General features: G+C 49.9%; 2 protein-coding genes across 3 annotated transcripts; both read right to left on the reverse strand.

Annotated features, from left to right (window-relative positions):
• Window positions 1-7,127: 7,127 nt before the first annotated feature.
• Window positions 7,128-17,720, reverse strand: RAB3D (RAB3D, member RAS oncogene family). 2 transcript variants are annotated; one of them, XM_037818414.1, is made up of 4 exons: window positions 16,651-17,697; window positions 15,629-15,747; window positions 15,407-15,531; window positions 7,128-9,958 (listed from the first exon to the last, which is right to left on the reverse strand). In XM_037818414.1, the coding sequence occupies exons 1-4, from the start codon at window positions 16,951-16,953 to the stop codon at window positions 9,771-9,773; spliced, it is 735 nt and encodes a 244-aa protein (XP_037674342.1). In that variant the 5' UTR covers window positions 16,954-17,697; the 3' UTR covers window positions 7,128-9,770. The 2 variants fall into 2 exon arrangements, with proteins under 2 accessions (XP_037674342.1, XP_037674343.1); XM_037818415.1 differs by lacking the exon at window positions 7,128-9,958 and adding an exon at window positions 10,043-10,445 and having other exon boundaries at window positions 16,651-17,720.
• Window positions 17,721-17,863: 143 nt separating this feature from the next.
• Window positions 17,864-18,866, reverse strand: LOC119520350 (translation initiation factor IF-2-like). The gene is made up of 2 exons (XM_037818147.1): window positions 18,121-18,866; window positions 17,864-17,876 (listed from the first exon to the last, which is right to left on the reverse strand). The coding sequence occupies exons 1-2, from the start codon at window positions 18,864-18,866 to the stop codon at window positions 17,864-17,866; spliced, it is 759 nt and encodes a 252-aa protein (XP_037674075.1).
• Window positions 18,867-19,198: the final 332 nt, after the last annotated feature.

Here is a 19,198-nt window from a genome sequence, read left to right on the forward strand (position 1 = left end):
AACCTGTACTCTAATTTCTGTCTCTATGAACTTGCATATTCCCCAATATTCTTTTTGCAGTTACCACAAGGCTTAAACTTAACATTCTGAATCTATAACAATCTTGTTTGCTTTGATACCAACTTAGCTTAAATAGTAAGCACAAACTAAGTTCCTTTACCCCTCCATCTCCTCCCCTTTATATAGTTTTTGTCACAAATGACATGTTTATACATTATGAGCTCAAAACCACTGATTTCTTATTACATTTTATGCATTTGCCTTTTCGATCCCGTAGGAAGTAAAAAGTGGAGTTACAAACCAAAACTACAGTACTACTAGCATTTATAGTTGCCCATGTCATTACCCTCACTGGAGATCTTTATTTCCTGTTGTGGCTTTGATCTACTGTCTCATGTCTTTTCCTTTCAACCTGCAGAACTCCCTTTAGCATCTCTTATAGGGAGGATCTAGTGGTAATGAACTCCCTCAACTTTTGTTCGTCTTGGACCCGATATATAGTATTACCGGTTGGCAATTTTTTGCTTTAAGCATTTTAAATGTCATCCCACTTGCCTTCTTGCTTCCTCGGTTTCTGATGAATCTTATCGAACCTTCCTTGTTCATGACATGTTGCTTCTCTCTCTTTTTTTTCAATTAATTTTTTTATTTAGAGCAGTTGTAGGTTTACAGAAAAATCATATATAAAACACAGCATTCCCATATATCTCCCCTATTAATACTTTGCATTAGTGAGATACTGCTGATGAAAGAATATTATAATTGTTCTATTAACTATAGTCCATAGTTTACTTTAGGGTGTATTTTTAACCCATATACCACCCTATTATTAATACCTTGCATTAATGCAGTACATTTATTACAATTCATGAAAGAACATTATTTTAATTGTAGTAACTATAGTCCATCATTTATAATAGGGTTTCACCGTGTTACACAGTCATATGTATTATTGTTCAATTTTTATTCTAGTAACATGTACACAACCTAAATTTTCCCGCTTTTAACACATTCACATACATAATTCAATGCTATTAATTACACTCACGATGTTGTGCTACCATCACCGCAACCCATTTCCAAAACTTTACAATCAACCTAAATACAAATTCCTTACCCCAAACCCAGCCCCTGGTAATCCACACTTTGGACTCTAACTCCATGAGTTTGCTTATTCCAATTATTTCCTGGTGATAGTGTACAAAATTTCTTTTCCTTTTGTGTCTGGCTTATTTCACTCAATGTCTTCAAGATCCATCCATTTTGTCACATGAACCAGAACTTCATTTCCTTTTAATGCTGAATAATATTCCATTGTGTGTAAATTCCACATTTTGTTTTTCCATTCATTGCTTGATAGACACTTGGGCAAATGTGAATAATGCCACTATGATCATTGGTGTGCAATTTTCTGTTGGAGTCTCTGCTTTCAATTCTTCTGGGTTTGTACCCAATAGTGGGATCGCTGGGTCATATGGTAATTCTATACTTAGCTTCCTGAGGACCTGCCAAACTGTCCTCCACAGTGGCTGCACCATTTTACATTCCCACCAGCAATGAATGAGTGTTCCCACATCTCCACATCCTCTCCAACACTTGTAACTCTGTTTTTAGTTTTTTGGTGTTTTTTTTTTTTTTTTTTTTTTTTAATCAGTAGCCGTTCTAGTGGGTGTGAAATATTGCTTCTCTCTTGCAGTTTTCAGAATTCCTCTATCTTTGGCATTTGGCAGTTTGATTAAAACAGGGTACACTTTGTGTCTGTTTTGGTTTATCCAGTTTGGAGTTCTTTGAGCATCTTGGATATGCACATTCATGTTTTTTCTCTAAATTTGGGAAGTTTTCAGCCATTATTTCTTTGAATATTGTCTCTGGCCCTTTCTCTCTTTCTTCTCCTTCTCGGACTCCCACAGTGCGTCTATTGGCATGTCTGATCGTGTCACACAGGTTCCTCAGGCTCTGTTTATTATTCTCCATTCTTTTTTCTGCTCCTCACACTGAATGATTTCAATCGTCCTATCTTCAGGTTCTCTGATTCTTTGGCCAGCTCCAATCTGCTGTTGAACCCTTCTTGGGAAGTTTTCATTTCTGCTACTGTGATCTTCAGCTCTGTTTGGTTCATTTTCATAATTTCCAGCTCTCTATTGATTGTCTCTTTGTGTTCATCTATTGTTTTCCTGATTGCCCTAGTTCTTTGCCCATGTTTTCCTTTAGCTCTTTCATTATATTTGGAGCCATTTTTTAAAGGTCTTGTCAGATATGTCCCAGATCTGATCTTCCTCATTAATGGTTTCTAATTCTTTAATCTTCTCCTTTGTTTGGGCTATCATTTGCCTTTTTCTTAGTTTGTTTTGTAATATTTTGTTGAAAGCTGGATATTTTGATATTTTAATGTCTTATCAGTGGAATTTAGACTCTGAGATGCCTTTTCTGTAAGCTTGTGTCCAGCTGGTGTTATGGCAGAGTTTTCCTTGAATGCCATGAGCTAACCAAAAAAGAAGGAGGAGAAGGAGAAGAAAAAGGAGGAGGAGAAGGAAGAAGGTTGAAGAAGGAAGAAGAAGAAAGGAAACATCGTTCTCAGTCTTTGCAAGTTGACCTGTGTGAGTACTCTCCTTCAGGGCACATCCATTCAATGAGCTTAAAGGATAGCTCCAGGCCAAAGTGCAGGGGCGTCCCTGATACTTTCTGCACGTGTTCTTATCTTGGGCATGCATGTATGTGTAGCTCTAGGAATTCCCCCATTTAGATGGTTCCAAATGTTCCCCCTTCCCTAGGAAAGTTTCCTCACAGTCCTGGGCACCGCACTGAGTGTCAGCCAGCAATCCCTTGCTCCAGGCAGCACAACTTGACTGCTGTCCCATAGCATTTTGTAGGAGAGCTCGGTGAGCCGTCTTCTACACACAAGGCAAGCTCTGGGATGGTGAGCCCCTCGGGCCACTACCAGGCAGATTGGGCCAGGCGTACATGCTCCCAGTGTGTGCACAAGGGTTACTTTGTTCTCTTTGGAACTGGGACCAGGTATCCACACTGGGAGAATAGGCTGGATCTGCATTGAGCCAGTGAGAGGTGGGGGGGGGGGGGTCAGCCAGGGCGCCAAGAGATCCTTCCGCACTTAAGTAACCTTTTTCTTGATTCAGTATGCACTCTCTTATTGTAGTCCTTTATCTGTTTTCCAGGGGCTTTGAGGAAGATGTTTCTGCTAGTTCGTGCTGGTTGTTCAAGCTTCTGTGGGGGATGGAGTCCAGAAGTGTCTCACTCCACCATCTTGAATGGGGCAGAGACAAGATTTGACATATTTATCTCACCAATCTCTTTTTCTACCCTTGATATAATATTTTAAAACAAATCTCACGCAATATGTCATTTCCCCCTATTTTGGGTTGAATTATGCCCTCCAATAAGACAGGTTCAATGGGAATGTATAACACAGCGAATCTTTTGGTGGACAATGTCCGTGATCAACTGTACAGATATTAGAAATCCTTTCATGAACTAGAGCAGATGTATGACACTATTACAAGGAGTTAATAATAGAAGGATGTATGGGAAAAATGTATCTATTGCAAACTATAGACTATAGTTGACAGTAATATTTTAATATTTTTTCATCAACATAACAAATGTACCATACCAATATTATGGGTGAATAATGGAGGGAAGGGGGATGGGCAATGGGGGAATTTGGGTTTTCTTTTTTATTTTTATTTCTTTTCTGGAGTAATGGAAATGTTCTAAAATTGATCGTGAGGATGTATGCACTACTATGTGATGATACTGTGAGCCAGTGATTGTATACTTTGAATGGGTTGTATGGTGTGTGAATGTATCTCAATAAAATTGCATTAAAAAAAAAAAGACATGTTCATGTCCTAATCTCCAGTCTCATGAATGAGACCTTATTTGGAAAAAGGGTCTTTGATGATGTGATTCTTTAAGATGCAGCCATGCTGACTTAAGGTGAGCCTTCATCCCATATGGCTGGTGTCCTTAGAGAAGAGGGAAAATCTGGACACAGAGACAGACACGGGGGAGAAGATGGCCATGGGATGACGGAGGCAGGAATTGAAGGGTTGCAGTTGTAAGCCAAGAAACACCAAGGATGGTGTGATAGTTTGGATATATTATGTCCCACCAAAAGCCATATTCTCTGATGCAATCTTGTGGGGGCAGATGTATTAGTGTTGATTAGGTTGAAGCCTATTGGTTCAGTGTTTCCATGGAGATGTGACTCAATCAACCATGAGTGAAACATTTGATTGGATTATTTCCACGGAGATGTGGACCCCACCCATTCAGGGTGGGTCTTGATTTAATCACTGGAGGCCTATGAAAGCTCACAAGCAGAAGGAACGCAGAGCAGCTGAGAGTAACATTTTGGAGACGGCCATTGAAAGCAGACTTTTGCTGACGCTTTGGAGATACTAGCCCAGAGTTTTCTCTGGAGAAGCTAAGAGAGGACAAAACACCCCAAGTGCTGAGAGAGGAGCTGGAACATAGCCCAGGATCAGCAGACACCAGCCACATGCCTTCCCAGCTAACAGAGGTTTTCCGGATGCCTTTGGCCTTCCTTTGGTGAAGATATACTCATGTTGATGCCTTAATTTGGACATTTCCATGGCCTTCAGACTGTAAATTTGTAACCAAATAATCCCCCTTTATAAAAGCCAATCCATTTCTGGTATTTTGCATAACAGCAGCATTAGCAAACCGGAACAGATGGCCAGCACACACCAGAAACTAGGAAGAGGCAATCTAGAGAGACCATGACCCTACTGTCACCTTGATTTTGAACTTCTGGCCTCAAGAACCATGAGATGATATGTTTCTGTTTTTTTTTTAAGCACCTGGTCTGGGGCCCTTTGTTTTGGCAACTGTAGGACACTAAAACACTCCCTTCCATACTTTAGTACACACCTCCAAAAACAAATAGACATTTACAGTCACAGCCACAACCATAATCACCCCTAAGACAGCTGACATCCATTCTCTGATGTCACCTATTACCCAGGCCATCATTGAATTTTCCCAAATGCCTCAAAACAGGTTACAATTTGGTTTCTTTGAATGGGGATCCAAACAAGATAATAGATTGTTATTCCTAGGAAGCCCAGTGGTTCTCAAATTGGAGCGTGCATCAGGATCCCCTGGAGGGCTTGTTAGAGTACAGGTGGCTGGACCCCACCCTCACGGCGTCAGGCTCAGGAAGCCTGGGGAGGGGCTGCCAAGCTTCAGGCCCAACGAGTTCCCAGCTGATGCTGGTGATGTGACCTGGGGAACACACTTTGAGAACCACTGCTCCAGGCTCTTCTCCTGCCTCCCCCAGCTCTGTCTACCTTTGATTTCTTGCAGAACATGTAAAATGTGCTGGGGAGTGCCATGCATTCTGAATTTGATTTGCCCTTTGCTTCTCTGTGGAATTATCCCTTTATTCCTTTCTCCCCCATAGTTCCTGTCAATCACTGGTCCTCGGACCCGGCTGTATGTTAGAAGCACCTGGGAGCTTTAATAAACTACCCAAACCGCGGATCCGATTTCCCCATCTTCTGACTTAATTGGCCTGTGCTGTGGCTTGGGCTCTGTTTCAATGTGTGCAGGTGATTCTATGGGTACAGCCTTGGTTTATGAACCAGGGCTCTCGCCAATGATGAGGGATGCCTGAATCAATTCTTTCATTAGGGATTGCAAAGTGGTGGTTTTCCTAACTTTTCAATCCTTCTTTTGGGGTATTTTGAGGGGGGAAAAATGGGTCCATGTCATATCTGCCATCCCTGCCATCTTCTCCCATTTCTGGCAAGAGCACGCTCACTTTTCTTTGGAACCATCCTCTGCTAAGATTTCCCTCCCTGGGCCATGGGTAAGCATGTGGTCCCAGCTGGGCCAATCAGCACAGTCCCTCTCCCTAGCCAGTGATTGGTTCAGGGCTGTGCGTAGGACCCAAGCTGGCCAATCAGTACATTCCATTCTTCTGGCCACAGTGATTGGTTCAGGGATGGGCCATGGGAGATGAGGTGGCCAATGAGACTCTGTTCTGGGACTTTGGCAAGTGTGACCGGGAGACAGCAGCTCCCTCAGAGCTGGCCTAGTGCAGCAGGGGCCACCTCTTGAGACCCTGCTGCAGAGGGAAGGCAGGGAGGGCAGAGTTGAGAATCCTGGGCCAGCATGCACATCCCTGGATCTGGTCCCACCCTGGGGCTCTGCAGTTCATGCATTCACTCAACAAACAACTACTGAGCACCTACTGGTGCCAGGAACAGAGGTGGGTGCTGGGGACACAGCTGTGAATCAGGCAGACAAAAATTCCTCCCCCATGCCCCTTTTTCAGCTTCTGATGTGGATGAGTGATGAGGCAATGGCTGGGACTATGGCAGCCTTTTTGAGACCATGAAAGGGGCCCATGAGAATAAGCCAACACACAGAGGATGGCAAAAACAAAACAAAACAAAACAAAATCTTTGCCCTTGAGGAGATGATACACAGTGAGAAAGAGAGACCCTTGTTTAAGTTAAATGAGTAAATTGTATAGTATTTTAGATTCTAGGGACTAAGGGAAAAGTCACAGATGGAGGCAGAAGGACATCAGAAACCCTAGGGTTGCAGAATTGAACAGGGGGTCAATGACAAGGTGAGATTTGAGCAACAACCTGAAAGAGGATGTGAAGGTGGAGCCAGTGGCTACCTGAGTAAGAGTCAAAGAAAAGGTGTTCAAAGAGTGGCAAGACCAGTGTGACTTGAACAGGTGATGGAGGGTGGGGTGGGTGGGAGGAGATGAGGGCACAGAGGTGACTGGGCAGGTCATGATGTAGGGCATTGTGGGAAGTGGGAGGGAGCTCCTTGTCTTTTGCTCTGAGTAAGACGGGAGCCATAGAGGGTTCTGGGCAGAGGAAGGGGACCCGACTCAGGTATTTACGGGCATCCTCTGGCCACCGTGAGGAGGACAGACCCTGTTACTGGGTTTATTCCGGAAAACACACAGCCCAGCTCTCCCGGGCCAAGCTGGTGATGAGGCAGCCCCGGGCCTGAGTCTTTGGGTTTTTGCTGCCACAGGACTGGCCCTCCACCCATCATCAAACTTGGCTGGGAATCCCCTCTTCCTGGAACCCTCATTTCACTAATGGAAATTCAAGAGCAAAGACATTCGGACATAATGACTTTAATTTTTTTTTTCTTCTTGCGGAGGAAGGTGCACATCTCTCCAAATTGGACCTCAAGGAATTGCTTACACTGGAGAATCCCATCCGGGGTATAAATTACCAGGGCCGAGAGCTCATTCCGTAGTGTTTCGGGATTGGCCAAGGACAGGTCAGTAGCGGAATTATTGCTTCTACATGGAGGCCAAATATCACCCTTTACTTGTTTTTCTCAGTGGAGGAGAGGAGATGTGAGAGTACAATCCCAGGGGAAGCTGGGGCGGGGGGTGGGACAGAAAAAATAGGAAAAAAAAGCAGAACCCCAAACCACCACGGTTGTGGCAATTTCCCACTGACACTGCCTGTGGAAAGAAAAGCTGCCAGTAGCTAATGGTAAGAAGTGAAGGCACCAGTTCAGGTCTCAGCCCCAGGCTCCCTGGAACTGGGAAGTGGTTTTCACAAGGCCTTTTGGGTTTATTTTTGCCTGTAAACTTAATGACCCTCCATACCTCAATGTTTCAGTCTTCAGACCCTACCTACCTTCCCCCTATAAAAAAAAAAAATTCATAAAATAAAAATTTGCATTATTTTTAGAAGAAACAAGTTTTTTGTTTTTTGTGTGTGTGTTTTTTTTTGCTACATTTTATTTCCAGCCTTGAGAGCACCCGGAGGGAGCTCTTTGTTGCTACCTGAGGCTGAAATGTTGAAAAATCTTGTGTAAACAGGAATCCTAGAGCAAGGCAGGTTTGAGATTCAGCCAAAGCTGTTTTTTTTTTATCACACAGGCGTAGCCAAGCCAGCTCATTTGTCCCTCCGAGAAAGGTTCTCGGAGCTGCCGTTTTTGCTGGCAGCAGTTTAGGAAAGATGGATTGGCCAATGGTAGCTGGACAGGTTGTGTTGCACCTTACGAAGCCCTTTTAAATTTGACTTGAATGTTAACTAAAAACCATGACTCCCACTCGGCATTTCAAGATACCCTCACTTTGTGTGTTTCTTGGAATTTGTCCATTTCATCTACACCATCTGGTTTGTTGGCGTTCAAAGATACCCTGACTTTGAGACTCTAAGGGCAGCCTCTGGTGTGAAGTGAATGGGGGGGGAGGCACCTAGAAATAAATTTGATGCTGCAAACCAGGCCTGCTCCAGCACCCCTTGGGGATGCCTTGAGCTCTTTTAAGACACTGGCTGAAGGAAGCCATTTGGCTACAAAGGCTGGGATGGGTTGGCAGGGTGGGATCAAGAATCATCCAAGAAAGGAAAGGCCTTCTTTCCCACCAAGCCCACGAGGCCCTCCTTGGTATATGCCATGTTATGGGGTGTCAGTTGGTATTACAGGGCAGAAAGAGAGTCATGGCCCTGGAGGTTGGGCCTGGGTAGGAAGGAAGGGCCACTGAGCTGGGGGTCAAGACAAATGATGCATAATCTCCCAGCAGAAGGCCTCTGGCAATTGGGGACCCCAGCCTCATGGACAACCCAAGACAATGCCCCATTGGCACGAGGGTCTCGACCCTTTCCAGTCATGTCCACGAAGCACAAGCAGCCATCATGGGTTATAACTGCCCCCCAAAACCACCACCTCCTTGCCCCTCTGGGCCAACCCCAGCACACCCCTTAGAAGCGGCTCCTCTGTTTGCGGACATCACCCTGCCGGGCCCTGTCAGTGACACGGCTCAGAAAACGGATGCAGGGTCCCTCAGGGTCCCCAAATCGGAGAAGCCCAAGTCTTACAACAGGAAGTCGCCAGTGGGCGCAAGCTGTGGGAACATTGCCCAATTTCCTTTTCTAGCAAGATGCACGATTTGGAAAGATCTTGCTTAAAACCAGACCAGCCAGATGGGGCAGGGGTGTGGGGGGCACTGTCCCGGCTCTGGGGGTTACCTCCCCGCAGAGAGCCTTAAGCTGTCCCTGATTCTGCAATTGGAGTCAGGATCCAATAATGCGGTGGAAAAGCCCTAATGGTGGCGGGGTTATGGGAACGGGGGGTATGGAATTCTGGAAAAGCTCCAAAAGGCACTTCTAGGGTCCCTGGAGCTGGGGGTTCTGACTCTCTGTGCCTCCTCCAATGGGAAAAGCTGCTTTAACACTGCTTTCTCAGGCTGAGGGGTCGCGGACCAGAAAGGAGCTCCAACTGGGAACTTTGGGGTCCCAGGAAGTTTGCGGGGCCAGGGGACACGAGGCCCTGAGAAAGTGGGGCTGGGGGCCGCCTTTCACGCCCCCCGGGTTTAATTCCAAGAACCGAAACTGCAGAGAAGGTGAACCACCATGGGCCAGCTCGTGGACCCCGCTCGACACCCCACGCGGTGTGGACTTGACAATGCTTCTGAGCCCGAAGACACCGAGGGTGCCCCTCCACCAGGCGGGGTGGGGCATGCTGCCCACGGTACCCCCCTGAAAAGGCCTTGAAAAGCAGAAAGCTCGTGCACATCAAACCCCCAGACCCCTGCCTGCGATGCAAAGCTGCACCCCCAGGGCCTCGGACGGGGGTGGCTTGGGTAAGTAGGTGGCCGTGCGGGGGGCAGAGGGCAGATGACGGGAGGGAAGGGGGTGCCCTGAGCTGTGGAGATGGCCCTCGTGGCTCCCACCGCGGTCACAGTCCCCGCCGAGGCAGGAGGGGGCAGGCAGGGGTTGGGGGGACGGGGTCCATGCCTAGCAGCCGCAACCGCTGGACTGGGGGGCTGCTGTGTCCCCCAGGGCCGGGCCCTTCCCGTTGCTGCCCGGGCTGGAGCTGGGTTCCAGGGATTCGTTCATTTTCTCGCAGATGATATCCACCAGGCGCTCAAACACCTGCTTCACATTGACGTTCTCCTTGGCGCTGGCCTCAAAGAACTCGAAACCTGGATGGACAGAAGGTGGGGACCCCCATGAGGACCCTGTGGGCTGTGGCATCACCCAGACCTGGGTTCCCAGCCCAGTTCTGTCCATGACACAGCCGTGGGACCCTGACCAAGTGGCCTGGCCTCTCCGAGCCTCAGTTTGCTTGTCTGTAAAATGGGAATGACGACGAGGAGGAGGATGATAAAAATCAGCTCTGAACCATCCTAAAAATCTCTTCGTCACAAGCCAGTGGCTGCTGGAGTACAAGCAATAACATCTAGGTGGGGTGCTGGTACCCAGTGGCTCAGCATGCCCCCAATTTTTGCCACACAGGAATGGTGCCCACAAAGCCAAATATTCATGCGGATTTTTCAAGCGGAATCTATTCTTTCACACATTTTAGGAAATGCACTTTAGGCCAGATAAAACCGAGCTGAGGACTGGCTTCCGCACGGGGACCACGAGTTTGCAACCTCAAGGGGCAACTTCCAGCAGGCTTCCCGGAACCTGCAGAGAGCAGAAGACAGGCAGTTCCTGGCTTCCAGAATGCATCAAAAATGGTGATGATCATAGCAGGCAATGCATCCATTGTGCTGTCTGGGGGGCCAGGCCCTGTTCTAGGACAGCTCCATAAATGAACTTCTCTAAGCCTTGCGGTGATGCTAGGAGGTCCCAACTATTTTAGCTTGTCTTAGTTTGCTGGGGGCTGCTATAACAAATACCATGCATTGCACTAGCTTAAACGACGGGGATTTAGTGGCTTGCAGATTTGGAGGCTAGAAATCCAAAATCAAGGTCTGACGCTTTCTCCCAGAGTCTGTAGCTTCGTGGTGCTGGCTCGCTGGAATCCTTGGGGTCCCTTGGGTGGCACTTCCGCCTGCACGACATGGCGATCTGGATCTGTCTCCCTGGTTTCCTCCAATGAAGAGGCTTCCTCTGATTTCTGGCTTCTCCTGTGTCGGAATTTCCTTTGCTTGAAGATCCCCCCTGATTCAACATAGCCTCATCTGAATAGGATTTTTAAGCCCCTTTTTACAAATGAGTCCACCCCTTAGCTATTAGTAGCATCCTCAAAGGTCTTATTTGCAGGAGATGCTAAATTTTCTTATAATTGTGCCTAAGAGTCTCCCCCTGAGTGCCTCTTTGTTGCTCAGACGTGGCCTCTCTCTCTCTCTCTTTCTAGCTAAGCCAACTTGGCAGGTGAACTCACTGCCCTACCCCTACGTGGGACCTGACTCCCAGGGGTTTAAATCTCCCTGGCAACACAGGATATGACTCCCAGGGATGAATCTGGACTTGACATCGTGGGATTGAGAACATCTTGACCAAAAAGGGGGATGCAAAATGAAATGAAATAAAATTTCAGTGGCTGACAGATTTCAAATGGAGTCGAGAGGTCACTCTGGTGGACATTCTTAAGCACTATATAGATAGCACTTTCTAGGTTTTAGTGTATTGGAATAGCTAGAAGTAAATACCTGAAACTATCAAACTGCAACCCAGTAGCCTTGATTCTTGAAGACGACTGTATAGCAATGTAGCTTACAAGGGGTGACAGTGTGATTGTGAAAACCCTGTGGATCACACTCTCTTTAGTGTATGGATGGATGAGTAGAAAAATGGGGACAAAAACTAAATGAAAAATAGGGTGGGACTGGGGGGATGATTTGGGTGTTCTTTTTTACTTTTATTTTTTATTCTTATTCTGATTCTTTCTGGCGTAAGGAAAATGTTAAAAAATGGATTGGGGTGATGAATGCACAACCAAATGATGGTACTGTGAACAGCTGATTGTACACCATGGATGACTGTACGGTATGTGAATATATCTCAATAAAACTGAATTTAGGGAAAAAAAGACGCACTGAGACTAAAAAAAGAAAAAAAAAATTCCTATTTGCAGATGGGTATACATTCATGGGGAGAAACAGACCAAGATGTGAGTGAGTCTTTTGTGGGTGCTTTGAGCCAATCCTCCACACAGCCCATTTTACGGATGAGGAAACTGAGGCCCAGAGAGGAAAAGCCACTGGCCTAAATGTGCACAGGTTAATAAGTGGCACAGCTGGGGTTTGTACCCAGGCTCGAATACAGACTCCTATGAGGGAGGGAAGGCGGGCTGGCTAGCCCCTTCTGGGGAGGGGGACACGAGGTGGCTTTGATTATGTCCTTAGCATTCTAGCAATCATCAATCATCGTAGCTGGTTTCTCATCTGGGGTAAAAAAAAAAATTTGTTCTCCTGATTGGAGGGAGGGAGGTGGTACGAGTGTTTAGGGACTTGTCCAAGATTCCAGATAGTGGTGTGTCATCTGCAAACAATGGTGAGTCCAGCTCTCCTTCCTGCCCCCGCTTAGGGTCAGTTCAGGCTCTGCCTGCAGGAACCTGCCCCCCAGAGGTCTCTGATGGGTCCCCCACCCACCAATCTGCAGTGCAATCAACTGCACAAACAACCACCCCATCACAAGCGTTGCAAGATAAGTTGCCCCCTCCAGACACACACGTAAAGGCAATTAAATAGTTATGTGCGTAATTATCCCTTTACTCCCCACCAGCTCCAGGAAGGCTGGAAACTAGTTGCCAAATGAATGCATGAGTGAGTGAATGAATGAATGATAGCGGCAGATCCCCGAGCCCAGTGGTCATAACGTCCTCCCGCTGTCTTCCTGAGCAAATTCAGTGTTTCCTTATCCACCGATGGCTCCCTGTCACACAATCTGCCGCCTTTCCATCTCCTTAACCTTTTTTTTCTGATTATATAAATAATCACTGGGGAAATTCATTGGGGAAACTGGAAGCCACAGAAAAGGATTGAAAGATCGATGGAGAAGTCTTGTGGAATCTCATCACCATCACCCTGAAACAATTACGATTGGTGTTTTGATATTTCGTTATACTTTTTTAATGGGTTGAAATGCATCCCCCCAAAAGACACGTTCAAATCCTAACCTGCAGTCCAGCTGAATTTGGAAAAAGTGTCTTTGAAGATGTGGTTAGTTAAGATGAGGCCAAAATGGATTGGGGGGGGAGGGACTAATCAAATGTGAATAGTGTTCTTACAAGAAAAGGGAAATTTGGACACAGACAGATGGACACAGGGGGAAAAGTCCATGTGACAATGGAGACTGAGATCAAAGTGCTATAGCCACAAGCCAAGGATGGCCAACAATCACCAGAATCTAGGAAGGGGCAAAAAAGGATTCTCCCCCCAACACCCACTAATAACTTGATTTCAGATTTCTAACTTCCAGAACTGTGAAACAACACATTTCTCTTCTTTTAAGTCACGTAGTTCATGGTACTTTTTACAGCAGCCCTGGAAACTAAGACACATTTCTTTCTACTGCTGTATGAATTTGAAAATTTCTATCAAAAAAGTTATTAAAAAAAAGAGTTGAGACCGTCTGTGAATCCAGCTGCCAGATTTCTTTGCATATGTGCACAAAGAAATACACATAAGGATTTTTTACTGCAGCTGCGTTCGTCGGAGGCAAAGCCTGGAAGTGCCCTTGGCATCTTTTGATAGGGACATATGTTAAAGAAACAAGGCCGGGGAATAGTATGCAGCCGTGAAAAAGGTTGAGGCAGCTTGAGGTGGACTGATGGGGAAGGACTTCCAGGATGCTTCATTTAGGGGAAAACTCAAAGTGCAGAAAAGGCTATAGAACAGGCAAACGTCGGTGTAAAACGAAGCAGTGGCTGACATATAATTGACACTTCTGGGTACTCAGGATGTTTCCGGAAGGAGGTTCAAGAACCAGGGAATCTGCAGAGAAGGGAACTGGGGGCTGGAGGACAAATTGTCACCTTCTTCCCTTTCAATGCCTTCTGGATTTTGTGCCTACAGTGCTGGCTTGGACAAGGCTTATGAGTAGATTGCAGCGGGAATAAGGAACATAATGTTAGAGAAATATCTCAAGGTACGGGCCTATGGGGAGGGGCAGAATTAGTGGGAACCACACAGAAACTTCTAGAATGGGTGGCCACGGGCTCTATAAAAATATGCCAGCATCAACCATCGTTCACAAACATATTAGCTATCACTCTGCTATAACTGCTTCTTGCATAGGAACTCATTTAACGTACAACAACCTGACGAAGTGGGGTTGCTAATTTCTCCGTTTTGCAGACGAATGAGTGCAGCCCCAGAGAGCCAATTCCCAGTCCCAGATCACAAAGCAATCAAGAAATCGCACAAGTTAACTTTCACTCGGAGCCAGCATCTGCTTATTTCATCTTCCTAAGAGCCCCGGGAAGTAGAGACGTTTCTCACGACTGGAGAAAGGGATGCAGGGAGAGAGATGCACAGATCTAGCAGGCTGCAAACCATCAGGGCAATGTTTTCTTTTAGTTTCAATATCAAATAGGGAATCTATTTACCTGACCCGAAAAGGTAGACAGTGACAAGCCCCTCTGCTTAGGGTAGTGACTCCATTCTGTATCATACCAGAACGACAGATACGTGACATGATGTGTTTGTCAAAACCCACAGGAAAAGTGAACCCTTGTGTGGACTGTAGATTTTAGTTAATAAATAATCAATATTATTTCATCAGTTGTAACAAAGGTAACACGTGAATGCAAGATGTTAATAATAAGAGAAGTGGGGAGCCAGGGAGAGGGCATATATGGGAATTCTCTGTATTTACTGCTCAATTTTTCTGTAAACCTATAACTCAAATTTAAAAATAAACTCTATTCATTAAAAACAAAAGAAAATTCCCCTCCTACCCTGGTGGCTGGGCCTCCTAGTTTTCAGACACACAAGGGTCGCCATTGTTACTAGATTCTCGTGGAAGCTTCCAGAGTTTCTTTAGGGAAACAGAAGTATGTATTCTTATTTCTACCCATTTTCTACATGGACACTGGGGTTGGCAAACTTGAAGCTGCCACCCAAATCTGGTCCGTTGCCTATTTTGGTAAAGTTTTGTTGGCAGACAGCCACGCCCATCGATTTATGTACGGTTTGTGGCTGCTTTTATACAGAATTGAGTAGTTGTGACAGAGACCCCACCAGGCCAAAAATGTGTACTACCTGGACTTTTCAGAAGTTTTCCAAGCCCTGGACTGAAGGAAGCAGTTATATATTGTGCCATTTGCTTTCTCCACTTAACCATATATCCCAGAGGTCTTGCCCCACCAGAATATAGAGAACGCGCTTGTCCTTTTTCAGGGTTGCATTGTATTCCACTGGATGGCTATGCTTTGTGTTTCACCAAATTATGTTGTGAGATATTTGAGGGGATCCCAAGGTTTCACTCCTGCTAAGAGTGCTGCAACTTTGCAGACACGTCCCCTTGCACAGAGGCCAGGACATTTGTAGGATGAATTCTCAGAAATGGTACAAGCCGCATCCTCGAAGGGCCCTTGGTGGGCTGGCGACAGTGGCTGGACTCGACCCTGAGGATGAGTGGGGACAGCGGTTTGGCTCGGGAAGGTCTGAGGCCCGGGCACCGGGTGGGGCACTCACCCAGGTCATCGGCAAGCCTCCGGCCATCCTCGGCGGCCACAACGCGCTCGTCCTCCAGGTCACACTTGTTTCCCACGAGGATGACCTGGGCGTTGTCCCAGGAGTACGTCTTGATCTGCGTGGCCCTGTGGAGTGCAGGCGCTGTGAGCTGGGGGTGGTGGAGGAGGAGGGTTGGGGGGCAGAGGGCGGAGGTCAGGGGGTCAGAGGTCAGCGAGCACTCACCAGTCCTGCACGGCGGCAAAGGACTCCTGGTTGGTGACATCGTACATGAGGAGGAAGCCCATGGCTCCGCGGTAGTAGGCCGTGGTGATTGTCCGGTAGCGCTCCTGGCCCGCCGTGTCCTGGGCAGGGGCAGCGGCAGGCGGCTCGAACCCAGCCCCTTCCCCGCCCCTGCCCCTGCAAGGCCCGTGAACGGGGCACTGCCCTCGGCCCACAGCCTCCTGTCTGATGGGGGAGGCGTGGAACTGCCCGTACAATGGCCAGTCTGATGGGGGAGGCAGGAGCCTGCCTCTCAGCCCCAGTCCTGCCCATACAGTCTGTGGGGGGAGGCCCAGACTCATCCTCCAGGGGCCTTCCAATCTGATGGGGGTCCCCAGGGTGAGGGGTCGGTGGCCTTCACAGACTTATAAACCCCTGTGACCCCATCCCCGAGAACCAACTTAATGACCCAAAACAAGATCCACCTGGGCCGGAAGAGGCCCTCTTTCTGGGGACCGACACTCTTGCTACCAGAACAATCTTTACCAGCAGCTGGGGATGGGGGAGAGGGGCGGCTCTGATGACCAGCACCCAGGCTCAGTTCAGTGCGTGTCCCTGGATTTGCCCCCGAGATGCAACCCAAACCTCTCCCTCAGTGGTCACCAGGACTTCTAACCCACCGGGGGTTAGTACTGCCTCCCCCCTGAGACCCCACAGGTGAACTCTCTCCCCCTCAGACCCCAGGGGTAGAACTGTGTCTCCCTCCTCAGACCCCACAGGTGGTACTGCCTCCCCCTCAGACCCCACAGGCGAACTGCCTCCCCCCTCAGATCCCTTCAGTGGTACTGTCTCCCCCCTCAGACCCCATGGAATGATGCAGCCTCCCCCCTCAGACCCCACGGGTGGAGTGTGTCCCCCCCCCATGAATTCCCCTCACAGACAAGCCCCTCACCTCCCCGTCCCCCACTCCCCCTCACCCGGAACCCTCCCCGCAATCCCACCCCTCCACCTGCACTCCCAGGAGCCCCGCCCCTCCCCCGGCCCACCCAGATCTGCAGCTTGATCCTCTTGTCGTGGCGGTAGACGGTCTTGACCTTGAAGTCGATGCCCACGGTGCTGACGAAGGCGGGCGTGAAGGAGTCGTCGGCGTAGCGGAACAGGAAGGACGTCTTGCCCACGCTGCTGTTCCCGATCAGCAGCAGCTTGAACATGTAATCGAAGTTCTGGTCGGCGGCGTCGCGCGCACTTGTGGGGGCGTCCCCGGCGGAGGCCATCTTGGCAGGGAGCCTTTGAGGGGGGGGGGGTGTGGGGAGCGCTGGAGTCCTGCGAGGGAACCAAACACCAGCCATGGGGCCTGGCTGGGCATCCTGAACCCCGGCTCTGCCCCTTGGAGGGTGCGGGACCCTGGGGGCACCACTTGCCCTCTGGAAATGAGTTTCTTTACTCAATCAACAAACACGAATTGAGCGCCTCCTCTGTGCCAGGCTCTGTTCCCTGCACATCTGCGCATGAGCTGGGGAAGGCAGGTTATTAATACGGCACACAGTAGGTGCTCAATAAACAGGACTGCTCTTTCATCTTCATACCTTCCCAGTGAGCTCTGGCCTTGGGGGAGGAGGGCAGAAACTGAGGCCCAGACACAGGAAGGCTGTTGCCTGGCAAAGGAGGGTAGAGCCAGGGTTGGGGTGAAGGGACCCGGTTTGGGGGGGAAGGGGGCCTCCCCTGGCCACAGGGAACCAGACTCCATAGAATGCAGGTAGCAGCTGGACTTTGCCCCAGGTGAGCAGCTGTTGTGGCCCAGGTATGAGCTGGGGGAGGGAGGGGAACCGCCAGCTGGATGGAGCCCCCTCCCCCCTCCCCAGGGCCAGGGCGTTGACTTTGGCAGGTGGCGGCCATCAGGGTGTCTGCCCTGCCCCTCCCCAAGCCGAGTTTATCTCCTTCGCTGACCCCCACCTGGGGATGGGGGTATCCCAGTGGATCCAGGCCACGTTTAAAACCCGGGTTCTACCCCCGCACTGGGCACTGCCATTTTTTGTTTGTGAAAGGGGCCGGGCCCCTTCTCCCTCCAGTTGGAGCTGACTCACCCCAGTCCCAGCCCATGGAGATCACAGTTAGGGCCCTCAAATCTCAGGAAACCATCCAAGTTGCAGGAGGATCACCCACCCTCTCCCCTCTACCCAGCCCCATCCCACCCCGGGTCCTTCCTTCCCAGGCGATCTGTCCCCAGGGCTGGGCTGGCAGAGATCCCCTCCCCAGGCCTCAGTTTCCCCATCTGCTGGGGGAACCGCACAGGGAGGCTCCGCAGGCCCCGGCGGAGGAAGCCCTGGCGAACCTATTTCTCAACCACCTTCGGGGCTTTTCTGCATTTTAAACGAGGGCCCAACCGGCCCCCCCTTTTCTGCCCAGCCCTGGGCCCCACCCCGTGTTCCGGGAGAACGAGTTTGAGGAGGGGAAGGGAAGAGACAGGAAACCTTTCCCCGGGCCGGGCCCCGGCCCCACCGCCAGCCTCAGCCCACCTCGGTCGGGCTGCCGGTCCCACCTCGATCTGACCGTCGGCCGACCGTCCCCTGCGCCTGGCACCCCTGGGGGGGGTTCGGCCCTGGCCCCCTCCCCTGGATCTGGGGAGGCGGGGCCCGAGGAGGGGCGCTGAGCGGCGTTCCCGCATCACCATATGGCCCATCTGCTGTCCCCAGCTGTCCCCTCCGCCTCGCCCGCCCCCATTCACGCTCGCCCCGGAGCCCAGCTGGGTGGGGGGCGAGGGAAGAGGCGTCCCCGGCCGCCCCGTCTCGGGTCCCCAGGTCCCCACCTCCCCTCCACCACCACCCCCCAAAGCCCCGGGTGCCCCCGGACCTGCTGGGCTGCAGAGGTGCACGGCGTGGGGGGTGGGGGGCTCTCCCTCTGGGTTGGGGGGGGTCACCTCGCCTGGAGGTGGGGGGAGCGCTGCCCCGCGGGGGTTCCGCCTCCGAACTCGCTGCGGCCTGGCCCCGGCCGCGACCCCGGCCCCGCCGCCGCCGCCGCCGCCCGCAGCCACCCGGATCCCGCGCGGGCTCCGCCCAGGCCGGGGGGGAGGGGCTTGTGGGCCGCGGTGGGCGGGGCTTGTGGGCTGCAGGGGGCGGGGCTGGAAGGTGCCAAGCGTGTCCCGAGCCCCGCCCCCGACAAGAAACAGGTTCCTTTTGCGGAGCACGGGCAGAGCTCCCGCTGTGCGCACGCGGGTTAAGAGCGCGCGGGCTCTGGAGCCGGGTTCGAATCCCCGCTGCCCCATTTCTAGGCCCGTGACTTTGGACGCGTTACTTAACCTCCCTGGGGCCTCCGGGTTCCTCGTCCGTGGTCCCCACCTCCCAGGGTCGTGTAAGAGGATTCGGATCTGAGCTAGTGTAAAGTGCAGAACTTGATCCCTTTGCTAAAGGCTCTCCAGCACCCTTGGAATTAAACCCCTTGTTCAGATCAGGAAACAGAGGCTCAGAAAGGTGCAGCCTCTTGCCTGAGGCCACACAGTCAGGTGATTTGAGATTTGATCTCCAGGCCCAGCGGAGGTCCCAGAATTTTCTTCAAGCCAAAGAAGAGAGTCGGGAATTGTAATAGTGCAGGCTTTCA

The sequence above is a fragment of the Choloepus didactylus genome, chromosome 25 (genome assembly GCF_015220235.1).
Source record: "Choloepus didactylus isolate mChoDid1 chromosome 25, mChoDid1.pri, whole genome shotgun sequence".
Classification (NCBI taxonomy): Eukaryota; Metazoa; Chordata; class Mammalia; order Pilosa; family Megalonychidae; genus Choloepus; species Choloepus didactylus.

Excerpts from the sequence above, each read along its gene's own strand:
- RAB3D (XM_037818414.1), bottom strand. The coding sequence starts at position 16,953 with ATGGCTGGTGTTTGGTTCCCTCGCAGGACTCCAGCGCTCCCCACACCC. Across the intron at positions 15,748-16,650 it reads GGATCAAGCTGCAGATCTGG|GACACGGCGGGCCAGGAGCG; the intron begins GTGGGCCGGGGG and ends GCCCCTGCCCAG. Across the intron at positions 15,532-15,628 it reads TTTGCCGCCGTGCAGGACTG|GGCCACGCAGATCAAGACGT; the intron begins GTGAGTGCTCGC and ends TGCACTCCACAG.
- LOC119520350 (XM_037818147.1), bottom strand. The coding sequence starts at position 18,866 with ATGGGGCAGCGGGGATTCGAACCCGGCTCCAGAGCCCGCGCGCTCTTA.